The 19,933-nt window shown below is 51.3% G+C and overlaps 1 protein-coding gene across 12 annotated transcripts in view; it reads left to right on the top strand.

Moving 5' to 3' along the window:
- Positions 1 to 19,933, top strand: part of FGD3 (FYVE, RhoGEF and PH domain containing 3) — an 86,121-nt gene that overhangs the window by 8,336 nt on the left and 57,852 nt on the right. For 9 of the 12 annotated variants that reach the window (XM_033236747.1, XM_033236741.1, XM_033236745.1 and 6 more), the window contains exons 2-3: positions 18,174 to 18,340; positions 19,143 to 19,643. In XM_033236747.1, the coding sequence (XP_033092638.1) occupies positions 18,174 to 18,340; positions 19,143 to 19,643 (668 nt within the window). Of the gene's footprint in view, positions 1 to 9,316; positions 9,704 to 14,395; positions 14,433 to 18,173; positions 18,341 to 19,142; positions 19,644 to 19,933 lie in introns of those variants that run through there. The other 3 variants (XM_033236742.1, XM_033236740.1, XM_033236744.1) reach the window with 2 other exon arrangements.

Raw genomic sequence — 19,933 nt, 5'->3', positions numbered from 1 at the left:
TGGCCAGGGGCGGCCAAGAAGCAGAGGGAACAGGGCCCGTGATGGTGGGGAGAGGTGCTCCCAACCATTGCCGAGGCTGGGAATGAGGCTGGGAGGCTGCAAGGACCGGGTTCCAGCCGGGCCAACTCTGAGATGATGCTGAGGATTCCAGCGTTACTGTGAGTCACTTGTCGGCTCACTGCTTCTCTTAAGAGCCAAGGGATGGCCAGGCGCAGTGGCTCACGCTTGTAATCCCAGCACTTTGGGAGGCTGAGGTGAGGTGTAATCACCTGAGGTCGGGAGTTCGAGACCAGCCTGACCAACATGGAGAAACCCCATCTCTACTAAAAAAAAAAAAAAAACAAAATTAGCCAGGCATAGTGGCGCATGCCTGTAATCCCAGCTACCCAGGAGGCTGAGGCAACCTGGGCAACAAGAACGAAACTCCCTGTCAAAAAGAAAAAAAAAAGAAAAAAAGAGCCAAGGGATGCCACTAGCTGGTTGTTTAATTAAACTTTTTATTTTGAAATGACTGTATAGACACATAACAGATAATGCAGAGACACTACGGGTCTTTACCCAGGAGTTCCCAGCGGTGACAGGTTGCAAAATGATATACCTCGGACATTGACACTGGTACAGTCAAGACAGAGCAGCACCAGCACAGGGAGCCTCCTGTAGCCCTTTGATGTCCACACCTGCTCCCTGCCTGCCCCTGACAGCAGCCAATCTGTTCTGTTTCTACAATTTTGTCATTTTGAGAATGTTATATAAATGGAATCATGTAGCATGTAACCTTTTGAAATTACCCTTTTTCCACCAGCATAATCCCTTGGGATTTGTCTAAGGGAATTCATCCAGGGGAATCATCACACATCTCGGCTGCTGTGTGTGTCAGTAGTGTTTCCTTGTTATTGCTGAGTGCTGTTGTGTGGCATGGATGTACCATAGTTAATGTGTAAATGGCAACACAGTTTTCATCTCCGTGTCTGCATGTTCATTGCCAGTATATACAAATTCAAGTGATTTTTGCGACTTGATTTTGTATCCCTGACCTTGCTAAATTCACATACTAGTTGTGGGAGGTTTTTTTTTTTCTGCTTCTTGGCATTTTCTTTTTTTTTTTTTTTTTTTTTTCAGACGGAGTCTGGCTCTGTCTCCCAGGCTGGAGTGCAGTGGCCGGATCTCAGCTCACTGCAAGCTCCACCTCCCGGGTTTACGCCATTCTCCTGCCTCAGCCTCCTAAGTAGCTGGGACTACAGGCGCCCGCCACCTCGCCCGGCTAGTTTTTGTATTTTTAGTAGAGATGGGGTTTCACCGTGTTAGCCAGGATGGTCTCGATCTCCTGACCTTGTGATCCGCCCGTCTCGGCCTCCCAAAGTGCTGGGATTACAGGCTTGAGCCACCGCGCCCGGCGGCATTTTCTTTGTAGACAATCATGTCATCTGCAAACGTGGACAGTTTTATTTCTTCCTTTCTGCTCAGCGTGCATTTTCTTTTCTGTTCTTGTTTTATTGCGCTGTCTAGAACCTTCTCCACTATGTGGAATAAGAGTGGTGAGAGCAGGTGTCTTCGCCTTGTTCTCACCTTGGGGGACTATTATGGGCCTGACTATGTCCTGCAAAATACATGTTGAAGCCCTAATCCCCAGGACCTCCGAATGTAACTGTGTTGGAGACAGGGCCTTTAGAGAGGTAGTGAAGTTAAAATGAGGTGCTGAGAGTGGGTGCTAATCTGTCATGACTGGTGTCCAATAGGAAGAGCTGAGGACTCACAGAGGGACAACCACGTGCGGACACAGGGAGACGATGGCTGCTTGTAATCCAGGGAAAGGGGCCTCAGGAGAAACCAACCCTGCCAACACCTTGATCTCAGAGTTCCAGCCTCCAGGAACATGAGAAAGTAAATTTTTGACCTTTTGGCCACCTAGCCAGTGGGACTTTGTTATACAACCACGATAAACTAAGACACTGCCCTCCAGAGCGCCACAGGGCACCTCTGTTCTGACTTCAGAAACTAGTTCCGCCTGTCTTTGAACTTCATCTAACAGTCTTTTGTGTCTGGCTGCAAGATCCATCCATATAAGTGCTTTTTTTTTTTTTTTTTTTTTTTTTGAGGCAGAGTCTTACTCTGTCTCCCAGGCTGGAGTGCAGTGGTGCAATCACAGCTCACTGCAACCTTGACCTCCGGGACTCAAGCAATCTCCTGCCACAGCCTCTGAGTAGTTGGGACTACAGGCACATGCCACCACACCCAGCTCTACATCACTGTTATGTCAATGGCTTACTCCTTTTTATTGCTGAATCCTGTTCTGTCTATATTATGGCTGCACCATACTTTGCTTGTAACGCATTCTCCGGTTGTCAGACACTTGGGTCGTTTCCGGCTTTGAGTTATGAATACAGCTGCTCTGCACATTTGGGTAAAGGTCTTTGTGTGAACAGATGTTTTCTTTTCTCTTGGGTAGATACCTAGAAGTGCAATTGCTGGGTCCTAGGGAAGGTGTATATTTAACTGTGAGAAAATGCCAAACAGTTTTCCAAAGTGGTTGTGCAGTTTTCTGCTCCCACCAGCATGAGAGTTTCACACTGAGAGTTACGTTTGCGCCACATCCTTGCCAGCACGTGGCATTGTCAGTCTTTTTCACTGTAGCCATTCTGCTGGGACTGGAGTCATTCCTCAGGGCGGTTTCTAGTTTCTCTGATGGCAGGCAGTGTTGCCCACCAGCTTGTATACTTACTGTCTATTTAGGTAACTTAAGTCAAATGCTTGTTCCAGTTTTTTTTTTTTCTCATTTTAAAAATGGAATCATTTGTCCTTTTTTTATTATTGATTTGTAGGAATCTTTATGTATTCTGAACACAAATCTTTTATCAGATATATGTATTGCATATGTTTTCTCCAAATCTGTGATTTGCCTTTGAAATTTTCTTTTCTTTTCTTTTTTTTTTTTTGAGACAGAGTCTCGCTCTGTTGCCCAGGCTGGATGCAGTAGCATGATCTCTGCTCACTACAGCTTCCACTTACCAGGTTCAAGTGATTCTCCTGCCTCAGCCTCCAGAGTAGCTGGGATTACAGGTGTGCACCACTATGCCCGGCTAATTGTTGTATTTTTGTGGAGATGAAGTTTCACCATGTGGGCCAGGCTGGTCTTGAACTCCTGACCTCAGGTGATCTGCCCACCTCAGCCTCCCAAAGTGGTGGGATTACAGGCATGAGCCACAGCGCCCTGCTGCCTTTGAATTTTTTTTAAAATATTTAATTTTTTTTTTTTTTTTTTGAGATAGGGTCTCATTCTGTCACCCAGGCTGGAGTGCAGTGGCATGATCTTGGCTCACTGCAACCTCTGCCTCCCAGGTTCAAGTGATTCTCCTGCCTCAGCCTCCAGAGTAGCTGGGATTACAGGTGCATACCACCACACCCAGCTAATTTTTGTATTTTTGGTAGAGACAGGGTTTCTCTATGTTGGCCAGGCTGATCTCCAACTCCTGACCTCAGGTGACCCACCCTCCTTGGCCTTCCAAAATGTTGGAATTACACACGTGAGCCACCGTGCCTGGCCTTAAAGACTTAATTTTTTTAATAGCAGTTTTACATTCACAGTAAAATTGAGAGGAAGGTACAGAGATTTCCCATATATTCCCTGACCCCACACATTCAGAGACACTCCCTTTATCAGCATCCTCCCAGAGGAGGCGTTTGTTGTAACTGATGAACCTGCCTTGACATACCATTGTCACTCAGAGTCCACATGTGGGCGGCCTTTTCATGTTCCTCATGGTGCCTTTCCATAAGCACAAGTTTTCTATGTTGATGAAACATATTTTCGTGTTGAAGAAGTTGTTTACCAAGTCTTTTGTGTGTGTGGCTTAGTGCCTTTTATACCCTAAGAAATCATTACCAACGTCAAATTCATGAATATTTTCAGCTATGTGTTTTTAGAAGCTTTATGGTTTTAGCATTCACAATGAAGGTTTTGATTCATTTCTAGCTATTTTCTGTGTGTAGTGTGAGTAAGCAGTCAAGGTTCATTTTTTGGTACGACTATCTAAATGTTCCATTACTGTTTGTTGAAAGAACTTATCTTTCCCTATTGGTGTGTGCTGGCACCTTCATTGAAAATCAGTTGAACAAATGAATGAAAATCTATTAGTTCATTGATTTCCATTGATTTATCCTTATGTCGATACCACATTGTTTTGCTTTTGAAATTTATTTTATTTTATCATGTATTTATTTTTGAGATGGAGTCTCGCTCTGTCGCCCAGGCTGGAGTGCAGTGGCGCGATCTTGGCTCACTGCAACCTCCGCCTCCCGGGTTCAAGAAATTCTCCTGCCTCAGCCTCTCAAGTAGCTGGGACTACAGGCGCCCACCGCCATGTCCAGCTAATTTTTTTGTATTTTTAGTAGAAACTGGGTTTCACCATGTTGCCCTGGCTGGTCACGAACTGCTGAGCTCAGGCAATCCACCCACCTTGGCCTCCCAAAGTGCTGGGATTATAGGTGGGAGCCACTGTGCCCAGCCGAAATTTATTTTATTATAATAATTATTTTATTAATGAAAATAATTACTATAATAATATTTTAGTTAATAAAATATAATTACTATAGTAAGTCTTGAAATAGGGTAATTGGTTGAACTAGTTCTCTGTTGTTGGACCTTCAGCACATCTCTGACATTGGGCAAGGCTCAGTGGCTCATGCCTGTAAATCCCAGCACTTTGCGGGGCTGAGGTAGGTGGATAGCTTGAGCCCGGGAGTTCAAGGTCAGCCTGGGAAACATAGCCAGAGTCCGTCTCTGCAAATGATAAAAACTTAGCCAGGCATAGTGGCACACCTGTGGTCCCAGATACTCAGGAGGCTGAGATGGGAGGATCCTTTGAGCACAGGAGGTTGAGGCTACAGTGAGTCGTGATCGGTCCAGTGCATTTCAGCCTGGGCAACAGAGGGAAGCTCTGTCTCAAAAAAACAAAGCAAAACAAAACAAAAAAAACAGCCCTAATAAGACTGTACAAAATGTCCTTGCTCATTTGTGTGGGTGTTTTGGAAGGTCGATGGCTGAAGCTAGTGTCCCTTATGTCTGCATGTCCTATGTCCTTGTGTCCCCATGCCCCCAAGTCCCCACCACAAGTCCAAGACCACATGTCCCCATGTCCCCTGTACCCCATGTCCTCATTTCTCTATGTCCATGTGGTTCCACATTCCTCATGTCTGCGTTTCTCATTCCTCATGTCCCCATAACCTCCACATCTCGATATTCTTCATGTCCCCATGTCCCTCACATCCCCGAATCCCTGTGTTCCCATGTCTCCATGTCCTCATGCCCCATGTCTCCATATTCTTCATGTCTCCATGTCCCATATCCCCATTTTCCCATGTCATGTCCCCGTGTCCTCATGTCCTCATGTCCCTATGTCTTCAGGTTCCCATGTCCACTTGTCCTCACGTCCCCATGTCTCCATGACCTCTACTCCCCATGCTCTCATGTCCCCAAATGCCCATATCCTCATGTCCTTTACGTCCTGTCATGTCACCATGTCTGCATGTCTCCATATCCCTCGTGTCCCCAAGTCCCCCATCCCCACGTCCTCATTCCCCCATGAGGGCTCTTCCTATCCCCACGTCCTCATGTCTCCCATAAACCAGCCCAGAGCAGGGTTTGCCTTATGCTGTGTGCTTGGTAAATATGAGCTGCCTTCCTCCTTAAACCTTCCATTTAAAGGCCGCAGAATCACCATGTGTAAGATGGCTTCCCTGAAAAAATGCACCCCAAGTATCACTACAAAACGTCAGGTGGACACTTTCCCCCACAGCAAATAAACTGGTAACAACCCTGGGAAGGAATGGGGTGTAACAGGCAGGGCCAGCTGGCTGCTGTAACAGTCCCAGGCTTAGTCATAGTCCAGTGCTGGCAATGGGAGAGTTGTGGGGGCTCTGTTCCATGTAGTCAGATGGGGAGCACTCACCCACCAGGAGAGAGGCCCTAGGCCAGCTAAGAGAAATTAGGCCAGGGGATGCTAAACAGGGTAGAGCCCCTGGGCCTCCCTCCTGGTGAGTGGGTGTTCCCCCTTGGCCTCTCTCTTAGTGGGTTATCCCCCCAGGCCTCTCTTCTGGTGGGTGGACCCTCTCCCCAGATCTCTCTCCTAGTGGGTGGACCCTCCACCCAGGCCTCTCTCCTGGTGAGTGGATGCTCCTCCTGGGGCTCTCTCCTGGTGAGTGGGTGCTCCTCCAGGGCTCTCTCCTGGTGGATGCTCCCCCTGGGACTCTCTTCTGGTGGGTGAGCACTCCCCCTGGTTGAGAGTTCTCTGCCCATAGGCTCTCTCCATCCTGGCCTCTGTGGTCCCACACAGGTCCCTCTGGGTCCTGGACTTCAGAGCTCCTCTACCCGGCCATTGCCAGCTTTCCTGGAAGACAGGGCTGGGAGTCCCTGGGACAAAGCAGGAGTCCTGGGGAAATCCCCTTTCTCATCAGAGGCACCCACCCCTCATGAAGTGAGCCACCTGGGGGAGGATGAGCAGTACCCCTGAGGGACAGACTGAAGGACACTGGAGGCACAGGGCCTTCTCTGCAGAGCCTCTGACTCCATAAAGTTATTCGGGGCTTTGAGATTGAATGGTACCCATGGATTATCACTGTGGCCCCCAGGAGCCCTCCATGGGTTGGGTAGTGTGGCCAGAAAAGCCTCTTCAAGGAGAGGGCATTGAGGCAGAGAGCTGAGGGGCCTGAGTGACCCAGGGGACAGTGGTCCGGGCTGAGGGAGTAGCAAATAGAAAGGCCCTGAGGCAGGTGCCTGCAGGAGCCCTCCAGGGTAGACGACTCATTTGAGCCATTGGAACATGAGTGAAATAATTGGTTAAAGAAATTGGAATATGTGTTAATACTTCCTGGTGGCCACTTCTCCCCACCAGGCTGATCCCATCATCCCCCAACTTCAGGTCACCCCTTGCCCTTTTTCCTGATGAAAATACTACATCACTGTAAAACAACAGTAAACACTTAACTCTAGTTTTGATGGGTCAGGAATTGGGGTGTGGCTTGGCTGTGGCTTGGGGATCTCTCATGAAGCTGCAGATGGTGCCTGGGGCTGCAGTGTCATCTGAAGGCCTGACGGAAACTAAGGATCACTTCCAAGGTGACTCATTCACTCATTGCAAGTTGTTGCTAGCTGCTGGCTGGGGGCCTCAGTTCCTCTCCACATGGGCCTCTCTGCAGGGCTGCTTGAGCATCCTCACAACATGGTAGCCGGCTCCACCAGAGTGAATGATTCAGGAAAGAAAGGCAAAAGCTGCAGTGTTATGTATGGCCTGGCCTTGGAAGTCACCTTCATCATTTCTGTAATGTCCTATTGTACAGTAGTGTCCATAGGTCAGCTCTGTTCACAGTGGGAGAGGCAGATGACCAGCAGTTGGTGATCACTGGGCCATTGTGGGGCTGGCTGCCACAAACATGTTTCTTTTTGAGTGATGTCACTCCCAGATGGAGGCACCTCTTCCTCCCACTCACCCCTACCAGGGACGATAGGACACTTGGCCTCAGTCCTACTTTCAAGCCACAAACCCCTCCCCATCCTCTTTTTGTCCTTCACCTACCATAACCCCTCACCTTTCAGGTCATCACAGCCAGCCTGCTGCTGTGCTGCCAGAATTTATCTTCACCTTCTTAGGACGACAGTTGTGTATTCCTGGTGGACCTGTGTTTGTGTCCCTGGTCCTAATGGGACCCCACTGCTGGCCTTCTGGCACAGGGGACGTCTGTAGAGGAGAAGGCTGAACCAGGTGGTGGTGGCAGGCACTGCTGTCCTTCCTGGCCTGGGCTGGCAGCATCTGGATGGTCCAGGGCTGCCTTCTCAGGGGGCAGGAGCCAAGACTCCAGGGCCCGGGCATTGACGGCACAGCAACGGTGATTCAGATGTTGGTGGCTGGGATCCCTTGAGCACCTACTGTGGACAAAGCCCTCATTTCTTGCAAAAACTCGACCACGTGCATCCCACATTTTCTCCAATTTGTGGAGGAAGAATGGAGGCTCCAAGAAGTTCATCAATGGCCGGGCGTGGTGGTTCACGCCTGTAATCCCAGCCTTTAGGAGGCCAAGGCAGACAGATCACCTGAGGTCAGGAATTGAGACCAGCCTGGCCAACAGTCTCTATTAAAAATACTAAAAATTAGCTGGGCATTGTGGTGGGTGCCTATAATCCCAGCTACTCGGAAGGATGAGGCAGGAGAATCTTTGAAACCAGAAGGTGGAGGTTGAAGTGAGCTGAGGTTGCGCCACTGCACTCCAACAGAGTGAGGCTCCGTTTCAAAAAAATAAAATAAAATAAAATAAAACATAAAAAAGAAGAAGAAGTTCAGGCCACAGCACCTATGCATCTGAGCTCAGGTGACACTGTCCACCCCCTCCTTGTCACAGCTGGGTGTAGCTCTGCATCCTTACGCAGGCAGGGAACTAGGGGAAAAACTCCACATCACTTCGGCCTTTAGCTTTTGGGAGCGGGGGGCACACCACTGTGTCCTGAGCCTCAGTTTCCCTGTTGTCAGACAGAGCTAACCATACAGCGCCTCACAGGAGCATGAAGGGGCCCAATGAGCAACCACCCATAGGGCAACTGTGGCCGCGCTTGGCACAGGGAAACTGAGGCCCAGAGAAATTGCTTTTATTTATTTATTATTTTATTTTTATTTTTATTGAGATGGAGTCTCTTTCTGTCCCCCAGGCTGGAGTGCAGTGGCACAATCTTAGTTCACTGCAACCTCCACCTCTGGGGTTCGAGCGGTCCTCCCACCTCAGCCTCCCTAGTAGCTGGGATTACAAGCATGCGCCACCACGCCCAGCTGATTTTTGTATTTTTAGTAGAGACGGGGTTTCACCAAGTTGGCCAGACTGGTCTCAAACTCCTGACCTCAAGTGATCCTCCCTCCTCGGCCTCCCAAAGTGCTGGGATTTCAGGCATGAGCCACCATGCCCAGCTGAGAAGTTGCTTTAAAAAAAAAAATGAATTTAAGGCTGGATTAACAAGCTTTATTAAAATTGAGTCAGACTTTGCACTCTAAGCCCTTCAGGACCTGGTGTTATTATTTACTGATTCTCTCCCTAAAACAATGAGGGTGCCCTCCTGGTGGGGCTGCTTAGCAGGGCAGGTGCTGGGCCTGCTGGAGCAGCACTTGTGGGTCAGGTCTCCCAGGAAACATCTTGAAATATCTGTTTGCAGGAGGTCTCTTCACTTTCTCACTTGTGACCATTTCATTGCTCCCAACCAAGAGGGTCTGAGGAAGCCTCTGATGGTGTTTCTGGGCTCACTCGGGGCTTGTCTGGTCTAGGGCCGGCCCCCTTACTCCCTGCTGGGCCCCTCCTCCCTGAAGATCTACACAGCAGATCTACTCACAATAGTCCACCCAGCAGAAGCAGGAGGGTGGTGGTTGTGGGTCCTCTGTGCGCAGCCTGTTTAACCTTTAAGCCAGCACGGCTGCCGCAGCTGTGAGCCGAGCGCCTGGTCAGTGGAGAGCTGTGAATTGCATGCTTGTTTGCTGTTGCCCCCGCCACCCTGCAAGTTGCACCTTCTAGAACCAGCAAGCCAAGCTCCTCTCACCCCAGCAGAATGATGCGGAAATGCAAATACACCATCATGTTGTGACCCATATTGCGAAAATTAGAAAAAAGGAAGTTGTGTTTCGCTATTGCACGAAGTTCAGCCCAGAGGAGAAACTCGCTCGCCTTCGGAAGACAGGTGAGTGGGGCTGGCCCTGAGGCCTTGGCGGAGCCCCGAGATCTGACTGGTTTTGTGGAACTTTGGGGTGGTGGGAGCATTCAGGGCAGGAGCCATTTGAGGGAGACGGATGTTTTCAAGGCAGGAAGTGGCTGTGGTGGCACGCAATGGTGTCTTGTTTTTGTTCTGTCGCCTTTCTCTGGGTTCCTGGAGCGTGATGTGTAAAAATTCAGAGTTATTATGGGCCTCAAATGGCAAGTGTGAAAAGCCTTTGTAAACTGCCTGGGACAGTGCTGGGACAGTGTTGCCTATCATCTGGGGGCGGCTCAGGCTCTCACAAGACGAACGGTGCCTGCCTGTGTCCCCATCAAAGTCTGGCAGGGGCCCAGGTCCAAGGCTGACCAGATACAGGGAGCCTTTTTCCATCGGCTGGCAGTGCACCACCCAGGGCATCGAGACCACGGCCAGACCCTCTCATGTCACCCAGGCCTTGGGGGCCGGGGACTGGAGGCAGTGTGGGCCTTCCTCTGCCTGAGCAGAGGAGGGTGGTCCCAGACGTGTCCTGGGGCTAGGCTTTCCCACACAGTGTGGCTCCAGAAGCTTCCTCTGCACTCTGCAGTTTAGATATTAGCAGATGTGGGCCTGTGTAGCATGGGGCTATGAGGAAGGAGTGCCGCGCCCACCAAAGCCTCCTTGCACCCCGTGCTGTGCCTGGCAGTGTGGGACAGTGGCGGGGCCACCTCAAGAGGTGTGTGGACTGATGGCAGGTCCCAGCGACAGTGGCGGTACAACCCGACGCCACCGTGATTGTGCCCACTGTGCAGGGGGGCCCAAGGGGCAGGGGCATGTGCACACTCATGGCCACACTCATCTGTAAAGTGGGGACCGAGTCGTGCCAGGCTCACTGTAGTTCGGGACCGGACACGCTCAGCAGGCGCTGCTGCCATTCAGATCAGTGCTTGCCAATGCCCAGGGCGGATGCTGGTCAGCCATTCTTGCAGGGAGGAACCTGAGGCACAGAGCTGACTTGCCCTGGGCCCCCAGCCTGCAAAGTGTCTGACTGAGCCTCAGTACAAATCTTCACAACTTGCTCCGCGGCCCCAGAGCCGGGTGGGGCTGGCCGGCTGGGTGTGAAACGGAGGAAGTGGTTTGTCCCCAGCTGGGCTGTTACAGGAGGCTGGAGGAGGCCCGGGCTCCACACCTCAGGGGGCTGAGGTCCGCATCTACACGGAAACCAGCACTCCGCCATGTGCAAGACCCCTCGGAGCTACACCAGGCTGAGTGCCCTGCACACAGAGGCCTGCAGCTGTGTTGTGCAGAGGTTAGAGCTGAAATGACCTTTTCCTGAGAAAACGGGCAGGTGCTTCGTTGATCTGCCTCCTCTTCTCCCTGCTCAGCTTGCTCTCGCCTCCCGCCCTCTCCGAGGTCCCTCTGATCCCCACCCCAATTCAGGAGCATGTGGCACCTCACTGAGTTCTCAGCAGAGATAATGGAGACCCCCCTCCCCGACTCTATCCATGCCCACAGCAGACGGGGCATTTTCCAGGCTGAGACCCCAAGGTAATTACTCTGTGCTTCCAGGCACCTCTGGGTCACAAGGTGGCTTTATTTATTTGTTTATTTATTTTGACACGGAATCTTGCTCTGTGGCCCAGGCTGGAGTGCAGTGGTGCGATCTCCTCACTGCAACCTCCGCCTCATGGGTACAAGCAATTCTCCTGTCTCAGCCTCCAGAGTAGCTGGAACTACAGGTGCAAGCCATCACGCCCAGCTAATTTTTGTATTTTTAGTAGAGATGGGGTTTCACCACATTGGTCAGTCTGGTCTTGAACTCCTGACCTCAGGTGGAGGTCTCCCAAAGTGCCTCGGCCTCCCAAAGTGCTGGGATTGTGGGTGTGAGCCACTGCACCCAGCCTGGTGGCTTTAATTGATTGCCATCGGTCATTACACCTGGGCATGGCCAGGGTGCCCTGGGCCTTGCTCACTGTGGGTGGCCTCAGTGGGTTTGGGACCTCAAGGCACTGAAGTTAAGCCAGGGAGAAGCCATATGGGGACCAGCAGACATGGGCAGTACACATGGTTTATTGTATCACCTGGAGGCACTTACAGTATTGCCTGGATTCTCTATTGCAGGGTAACGCACAAGGGAGATCTTGTCATCATCCCTCGTGATTCTGGGCCACCTGGGTGCAGCAGGCAGCTCTCGCCCACAGGGCTGGGACCCATTGCAAAGGCTTACCGCAAAGGCTTCAGGCCTGGCTACCGCTTGCTATTGGCAGGGATGCCTCCGCATGCCTCTCTGCGTGGCCAGGGCTCCCTCACAGCGAGGCGCTGGTTTCCAAGGGCAAGAGGCTGGAGCTGTCTTCCCTCCTGACCTGGCCTCCCATATGCTGCCCTCTCTAGTTACAGCGAGTCTCTTAGGGGTTCTGTATTTAGGGGAGGGATGTCAGAGTCCGCTTTTATATTGAAGGGGCGTCAAAGAATATATGGCAGCTTAAAAACCACCACTAACGCATTTGTTGCTCCCCCCACATAACATGCCTTCTGTGTGCCGGGGGCCACTGGGCCACTCCAGCGACAGGACAGGGGAGGTCCCTGCCTGCGAGGTGCCAGGTGGCCCAGTGGACAGGTGCCGTGGTGGGTTTCTTTCAGAGGGGAGGGGACTCCCTCACGGCCCCCAGGAAGGGACGTCTGGTGGCAGGTAGAGCTGGGTGGTAGGCAGACTGGTGGCCCATCTGTGGGACCAGCCCTGCCCATCTGGGGGGCCGCTGCACTGTGGAGGGACACGGGGCGGGGCCAGAGCACTTCACCCCCCTGCTCACTGGCTGCTGTGATGGAGACACATGAACAGTTCTAGGATGCCCTGGATTCTGGGGCATTCTTAATTTCTTCAGGTTTGTGGATTTCCTCGTGCCAGGTGGTGGCAGCCCCGAGTGTCTGGGACCTGTTTCCTGGCTGAGTCCACAGTGGGCACGGCTCACCTGGGTCAGCAGCTCCAGCCTTGCTCACCTCAGGCGGCTCAGGGCTTCCTAAAGGGAGAGCTGAGGTGGTGGGGTACAGAGAACTGACCTCGGCTCCCTCAATGCCCCTGTGGAAACGTGGGCAGAGCCCTGGGTGGATCAGAGTGACCCAAATGCAGGGGCTTCCGGCACCTGTGTGCCAGGGCCAGCCTGTCTGAGCCTCGACTTCCTCATATGAAGGACAGAAATGTCCCCTGCAAATGTGAGAAAGGGCTCAGCACTGACCCTGTGCATGGGTGTGCATGGGTGTGCTTGTATTATATGTGTGTATGCATTGTCAACCTAAAATAATCAAGAGAATCAGAATATAGTCTAAAGAGAGTTTATTCAAGCACAAGGTTGAGGACTGCAGCCAGGCAGACACCGCCAAGTTGCCTTAGGGAATGTCTGGAGAACAAAAGAGAGGCTCGAGTGTTTAAAGAAAGGACCAATCAGGAGAGGGGGTGGTGACCGTTGTTCATCAGGAACTCTCATTGGTTCACAGAAATAACACTGGTTAGTGATTGGCCAGTCACTGTTGAACTACAGGGAATGTGGCATTTTAGGGTTACTTGGCATCTGTTAGTCTAGAGCCTGTTATAGCAAGTGGTTTCAGGAGGGACCCATTTTGCTCGATGGGGAGTGACAAGTGACTGTTGCATTCCAGCGCCTCTCGACGCCTGTTTATATAAAAGGGCTGGCATTCCTCAGATAAAGGTCTTCTTATTTTTCAGCATACATGTGCACACATGTGTATGTATGTGCACATGTGTGCTTGTATATGCATGTGTGCACTTGTGCCTTGAAGGCCAGGCAGTGGCCACACCAGCTCAGGAGGGTTGCTGCTGGTAAAGCCTTTGGCCGCAGAGGGGCTCTGCCCAGCTACACTTCCCAAAGTGGCTCCTCCCTCTCCTGCCCCTCTATCCAGCTTTGTTTGTCTATTCTCATTACCTCTTTTATTTTAAAACAACACATACTCTGTAAAAAGTCCCTGCAACTGGGCTGGGTACAGTGGCTCACGCCTGTAATCCCAGCACTTTGGGAGGCCAAGACGGGTAGATCACGAGGTCAGGAGATAGAGACTATCCTGGCTAACACGGTGAAACCCTGTCTCTACTAAAAATGAAAAAAAAAAAAAAAATTAGCCAGGCATGGTGGCGGCGCCTGTAGTCCCAGCTACTCGGGAGGTTGAGACAGGAGAATGGCATGAACCCGGGAGGTGGAGCTTGCAGTGAGCCGAGATCGCACCACCACACTCCAGCCTGGACGACAAAACAAGACTCTGTCTCAAAAAAAAAAAAAAAAAAGTCCATGCAACAGAATAGAAGGAAGTGAAGTGATAATTAGGGGCTCCTTAACCCAGGTTGCCCCCACCAAGGGCACCCTAAAATCCTCACTTTTAATTTGATTACCTTTGTAAAGACCCTGTCTCCAAACATGTCTTCATTTTGAGGTACTGGGGGCTAGGACTTCAGTGTGTGAATTGGGGGGTACCGACAGGATTCATAACACAGGTGTTGGCAATGCAGAGTTGCAAACGCAAAGCTGGAGGTGAGTGTCCTTCATTTGTTTTGGTTCATCTGCTCTTGGACAAAAGCCCTTCCAAGATGGGAGTGATTTAAGGGCCTCCGATAAGCACAGTGCACCTCTCTCCTCTGGACAGGATGTCCGGGGGCCCGGGCTGCTTGAACCTCCCAGGCTGCAACCACACACCTCCTCACCTCTCCTCATGATCCGTCCTCCTTTCTGTGGTAAGGAAAATGATGCTCAGGAATGTCTGAAATTCACCAAGTTTGTACAGTTCAAAGGCGATAAGGGTGGGATTTTTCTTTTCCTTTCTTTTCTTTTCTTTCTTTTTTTTTTTTTTTTTTTAAGACAGAGTCTGGCTCTGTCCCCCAGCTGGAGTGCAGTGGCGAGATTTCTGTTCATTGCAACCTCCACCTCCCGTGTTCAAGCGATTCTCCTGCCTCAGCCTTTCGAGTAGCTGGGATTACAGGAGCCCCCGACCATACCTGGCTAGGGTGACATTTTCTTGATCAGCCCTGTGAGGTATACTTGGCGTACCATTGATGCATATGTTTAAAGTGTACAGTTGGATAAACTTTGACATGGGGTATGCTTGTGAAATTATCACCACAATCAAGGTAATGAGTATGTGTGTAACATCCCTCAAAGTTCTTGTGCTTCTTTGTAAGCACCCTCCACCCCACCAGCTCCCTCACCCCCCCAGCCACCTCCACCCCCCTCCTCACTCACCCCCTCCCCCACGCCAACCCCATAGCCCCTCCCCTTCCTTCCAGGCACCCAATGACCTCCCTCCTAGCACCATAGGCTACTTTGCACTTCCTAGAATTCCGTAGTAATGAGAAAACAACGTAGGTCTTCTTTGGCTCCTTTTGTTCAGCATAATTATTTCTAGATTCATCTGCGTTCTACTCCCTTTTTAAAACTGGTCTGAAAGATCTGGCTGGACGTGGTGGCTCATGCCTGTAATCCCAGCACTTTGGGAGGCTGAGGTGGGAGGATCACTAGAGGTCAGGAGTTCAACACCAGCCTGGCCAACATGGTGAAAACCCATCTCTACTAAAAAAAAATACAAAAATTAGCCAAGTGTGGTGGTGGGTGCCTGTAATCCCAGCGACTCAGGAGGCTGAGGTGGGAGAATCACTTGAACCCAGCCCAGGAGGCAGAGGTTGCAGTGAACATAGATTGTGCCACTGAATTCTAGCCTGGGCGACAGAGTGAGACTGCATCTCAAAAAAAAAAAAAAAAAAAAAAAAATGGTCTGAAAGATCATTAGATGTAGGTTTAGAATTAGCATCATTATTTTCCTGAAATGTTTGTAGAATTCACCAGTGAAGATCTCTGTGCCTGAAGTTCGCTATGTGGGAAAAGTTTTAACTACAAGGATTTTCTGTGCTTGCTTGATACTGAGCTTCTTAGATGTGTAGATTTATAGTTTCCATCAAATCTAGAAAACTTGTCATTATTTCCTCAAATGTTTTTTCTGTCCACCCCTTTTTGAGACTCCAATTACACATGTATTACACTACCTGAAGTTTTCCCAAGTTTCACTGTTGCTCGGTTTTCTCTGTGTGTGTGTGTTTCATTTTGGGTAGTTTCTGTTCTTGTCTCTTCAAATTCACTAGTTTTTCTTCTACAATGTTGAATTGGTTGTTAATTCCTTCCAGTGTGTTTTTGGTCTCACACTTTGTAGTTTTCATCTCTGGAAGTTTAATGTGGGCCTTCTTACATCCTCCATGTCTCTACTGGATTTTAGAACATAGTGGGACACAGACATGATAGCAGTTTTGAATGTCCCTTTTTGCTGATTCTAACATCTGTGTTAGTTATGTGTTTATATTGAATTTTTTCTCTTCATTATGTTATAGTCCCTTTTATGCCTGGTAATTTTTTTTTTTTTTTTTTTTTGAGACAGAGTCTTGCTCTGTCGCCCAGGCTGGAGTGCAGTTGCACAATCTCAGCTCACTGCAACATCCGTCTCCTGGGTTCAAGCAATTCTCCTGCCTCAGCCTCCTGAGCAGCTGGGATTATAGGCATGCACCACTACGCCTGGCTGATTTTTGTATTTTTAGTAGAGATGGGGTTTCTCCATGTTGGCCAGGCTGGTCTCGAACTCCCGACCTCAAGTGATCCATCTGCCTTGGCCTCCCAAAGTTCTGGGATTACAGGTGTGAGTCACTGCGCCCGGTCTATGCCTGGTGATTTTTGATTAGATGCCAGGCTATGGGAATTTTACCTTGCCGTGCACTAGACATTTTTGTAGTTCTATATTTTTTAGCTTTGTTCAGGGATACAGTTGTGTAAACATGTGGACTTCCTGTTAAGGTTTGTTAATATTTGCTAGATGGGACCAGAGCAGTGATCACTGCAGGGCTAATTATCCATCATTCCTGAAGCAAGACCCTCTGAGTATTCAACGCAATGCCCCGTGAACTGCGGGGCTTTTTGGGCTGGCTGGTGGGCACAGGTGTGTTCCTGCCCTGTGAAAGCTCCCTGTGGTCCTTGCAGGCGGTTCTTTCTCTGGCCTCATGTGCTCTCCCCACTGCACACATGCCGAACGGTCCTCGAGGGGTCCCTCTGAGATCTCCAGGTTCTCTCTCTGTGTGCAGTTCTCTCCTCTTCAGGGCTCCATGCTGTGGACTCTGGCCACCTTAGTCTTCTGGGCCTCCCAGTTTTGTCTTCTCAACTCAGAGAGTCCGCTGGGCCCCAGAGGGCTCTCCTTCCCTGATCCATGGTCCAGAAATGGTCTCCGGGCAGTGAGCTGGGACAATAGGAGGGCTCACCTCATTCATTCCCATCTCTCAGGGACCACGGTGTTTTACTGCTTTGTGTAGAGCCTTGCAAACCTCTTTCGTAGGTTTTGTCCATTTTTGTTGTTGTTGTTCTAGGTGAGAGTAAATCTGGTTTCTATTACTCCATCCTGACCAGAACCCTAATTCCCCTGAGATGGGGTTGAACCAGGCTCTGTCTTGCCAGACAGCTACCTTTGAACACACTGAGGCTGAGCGCAGCTCACATTCCATCCGGTGTATTTTTATTGCTGTGCCACGTTTGACCTCTGGAAACCTGAGTTTATCTCTTGTGCTATGAGAAGAATGCAGCAAAACATGTATTTTCTGTTTAGAAATCTTAATATTGCCCCCCATTGAATTCGTTAGGAATGTGGCGGTAGCCAGTCATAAATGCCCACCTGAGTGATTCTGGAGTCATTTAAAGAAATGTCCACTCAAAAGTGGTTTTGCCCCAAGAGAGCGAGCACTCAGGAGCCTGTGCGGGGTGGGGGTGCTCCACCGTGGAGCTGGTTGGCATCCACAGCCACTGGGACGCTGCCAGAGCCCAGGCCTGCATCACGCCCTGCCCAGAGGCACACCTGCCTGCTCAAGGCAGCCAGGACTGGCTCACGGTGTGCCTGTCACTGTGTGAAGCCTGTTTCTTCACTGCCTCTTCTTTATTCTGCTTTGCAAGTGAGGCAGGAGCACGTAAAGCTGCTGGCAGAGGAATATCTAAGTGTGCGTGTGCGAGTGAGTGTGAACCAGCCCATCGGTGTGAGTGTTTGAGGGAGCCTCTCTGTGTGTGCCTGGGGGAGGGTGCGAGGTGTGGGCTGGGGAGGGGCCTGGCGATGCCCACCGGCTCGCCTCACACTGGACAGTGCCTGCACCTTCAAGGTGACCCTTCCCCTGGGCCGCAGGATGCTGCATGGCCAGGGACAAGCTCAGCCCTGACCCCAGAGTTTCCAGCCGAGCAAGACACTGCCCACCCCACAGTGAATGGCTGCTGGTACAGGCCCCACCCTTTTGGAGGCGTTGTGTGCCAGCCTGGGGGCTGAGGATATGGCTGTGCAGACTGCCATTATGCTGGGCAGTGGCGTAGAGCTTCCCTCCTCCACACCCCCCTAGAGCCGGGGCCTCTGGCTGCTCCAAATGCCAGTTGGAGAAGGTGGTTTTCTTTCTCTTCTAATGTCTTTTCAGTACCTCCTCAATGGCTCTACTTTGAACCTGCTGGGCAAGGAAAAGATTTTCAAGGAAACCATCTGCCGTGTGCGAGCCCTGCCGGCCAATCCCAGACCCTAGCGTGGAGCCAGGCGCCTGTGCCTGCCAACCCTCAGCACCCTCCTCGGAGAGGCTGGTGGCATCAGGTATGGGGATAAGTGACCGCCATTTGCAGCCCCTAGGCTCCTCGGCAGCTGCGTCTTGGGTTCAAGAGGATGATTTTGAGGGATGATAGTCTCCCTCTAGGCCCATCTCACCTTTGCTTCTCCTCACAGGCGCCCAGTGAATTCTCTGTGCACTTAGAATTGACACTTGAATTTGGTCCATGAGAGGTGTGGTGGGCCAGTGGGAGGTGGCTCCAGTGCACAGGAGGGAGGAGGAGTTTTGGGGCAAAGACCTTGGTCCACATCCTCTGGTGAGACCCACCTCCTGCCCCGGCCCTCCCCTGAGGGAGATAGTAGAGACAGCTGGGACCCTGGGCCTCTGGGGGCTGTTTTCTGACCTGTCCAGCAGGTAGTGGTGGGGAGGAGGAGGAGGCGGACACTGGCCTCACATCCTGGGAGTATCAGAGGATTGAAAAGCACCACGGATGCACTATAAACAGAAGCCACTGTGTTCCTGTTGGTTACGATCACTACCTTGAGCATCTATTTGAATTTATTGAACAGCAGATAGCTTCATACCACAGGGTTACTTTTTTTTTATGCAGAAGAAACTTAATTTTAAAAGAAAACCTTTTCTACTTTCTGTTCTCTAAAAGCCTGTCCGTACAAGACCCAACTAAAGCTGACCAGGGTATTCACACTTCACACACAGCCCCCAGCCCACCTGCTCGAGGCTTTGGGTGGGGGGTAGAGGGTACTGCCTGGGGCTACATTTGGGGTTTGCAGCTGAGGGGGCTGGTCCATGCCTGGCTAGCACTGACTCTGTCTTGTTTCTCCCCTACAGGAAGCCCCTGGCCAGCCTCCACCTGAGCCCAGTGACCTCAGCTTTAAGGATGGAGTCAGGCAGGGGTCCCCAACCCCTCCAGGTCCCATTGCTGCCCTAGGGGTGCCAGATACTGGACCTGGCAGTTCCTCCCTGGGGAAGCTCCAAGCACTCCCTGTTGGGCCCAGGGCCCACTGTGGGGATCCCGGCAGCCCAGCTGCAGCAGGGGATGGCTCTCTAGACACGGGCCCCACGGGAGAGCAGAGTGGCAGCTTAAAGATCCCCAACCGGGACAGCGGGATCGACAGTCCATCCTCCAGTGTGGCTGGAGAGAACTTCCCCTGCGAGGAGGGCTTGGAGGCTGGCCCAAGCCCCACTGTGCGGGGGGCACACCCAGAGATGACCCTGGACAGCCAAGTCCCGAAGGTCACCCCCCTGGAGGAGGCCGACAGCGATGTGGGTGAGGAACCTGACCCTGAGAACACCCCCCAGAAGGCTGATGAGGACGCCGGCCTGGCCCAGGTAGGCTTCCCCTTCTGTGTCCCCGCTGCAGGCTGCAGGCTGCAGGCCTTTCCTCGGGAGGGTTTTGAGATTTTTAGTGGGCATTACCCCACACCTTGTTTCCAGGAATGTGGCACACAGGCTTGTGCCATGGCAAGGGGAGGTCCTGGGATGCAGTCTGCCTGAGAAAATCCTGTGGGAAGAATCCATGCAGGTCAGGCCAAAGCCTACCTGACACCTTGAGCAGTGACCTCAGTCCTGAGCCTCAGTTTCCACAACTGCGCAGTGGGCATCTCCCAACCCTGGGGAGG

The sequence above is a fragment of the Trachypithecus francoisi genome, unplaced genomic scaffold (assembly GCF_009764315.1).
Source record: "Trachypithecus francoisi isolate TF-2019V2 unplaced genomic scaffold, Tfra_2.0 Lachesis_group16, whole genome shotgun sequence".
NCBI lineage: Eukaryota > Metazoa > Chordata > Mammalia > Primates > Cercopithecidae > Trachypithecus > Trachypithecus francoisi.
The sequence above is the reverse complement of the archived record's forward strand: the minus strand, read 5'-3'. Positions and strand labels throughout refer to the sequence as shown.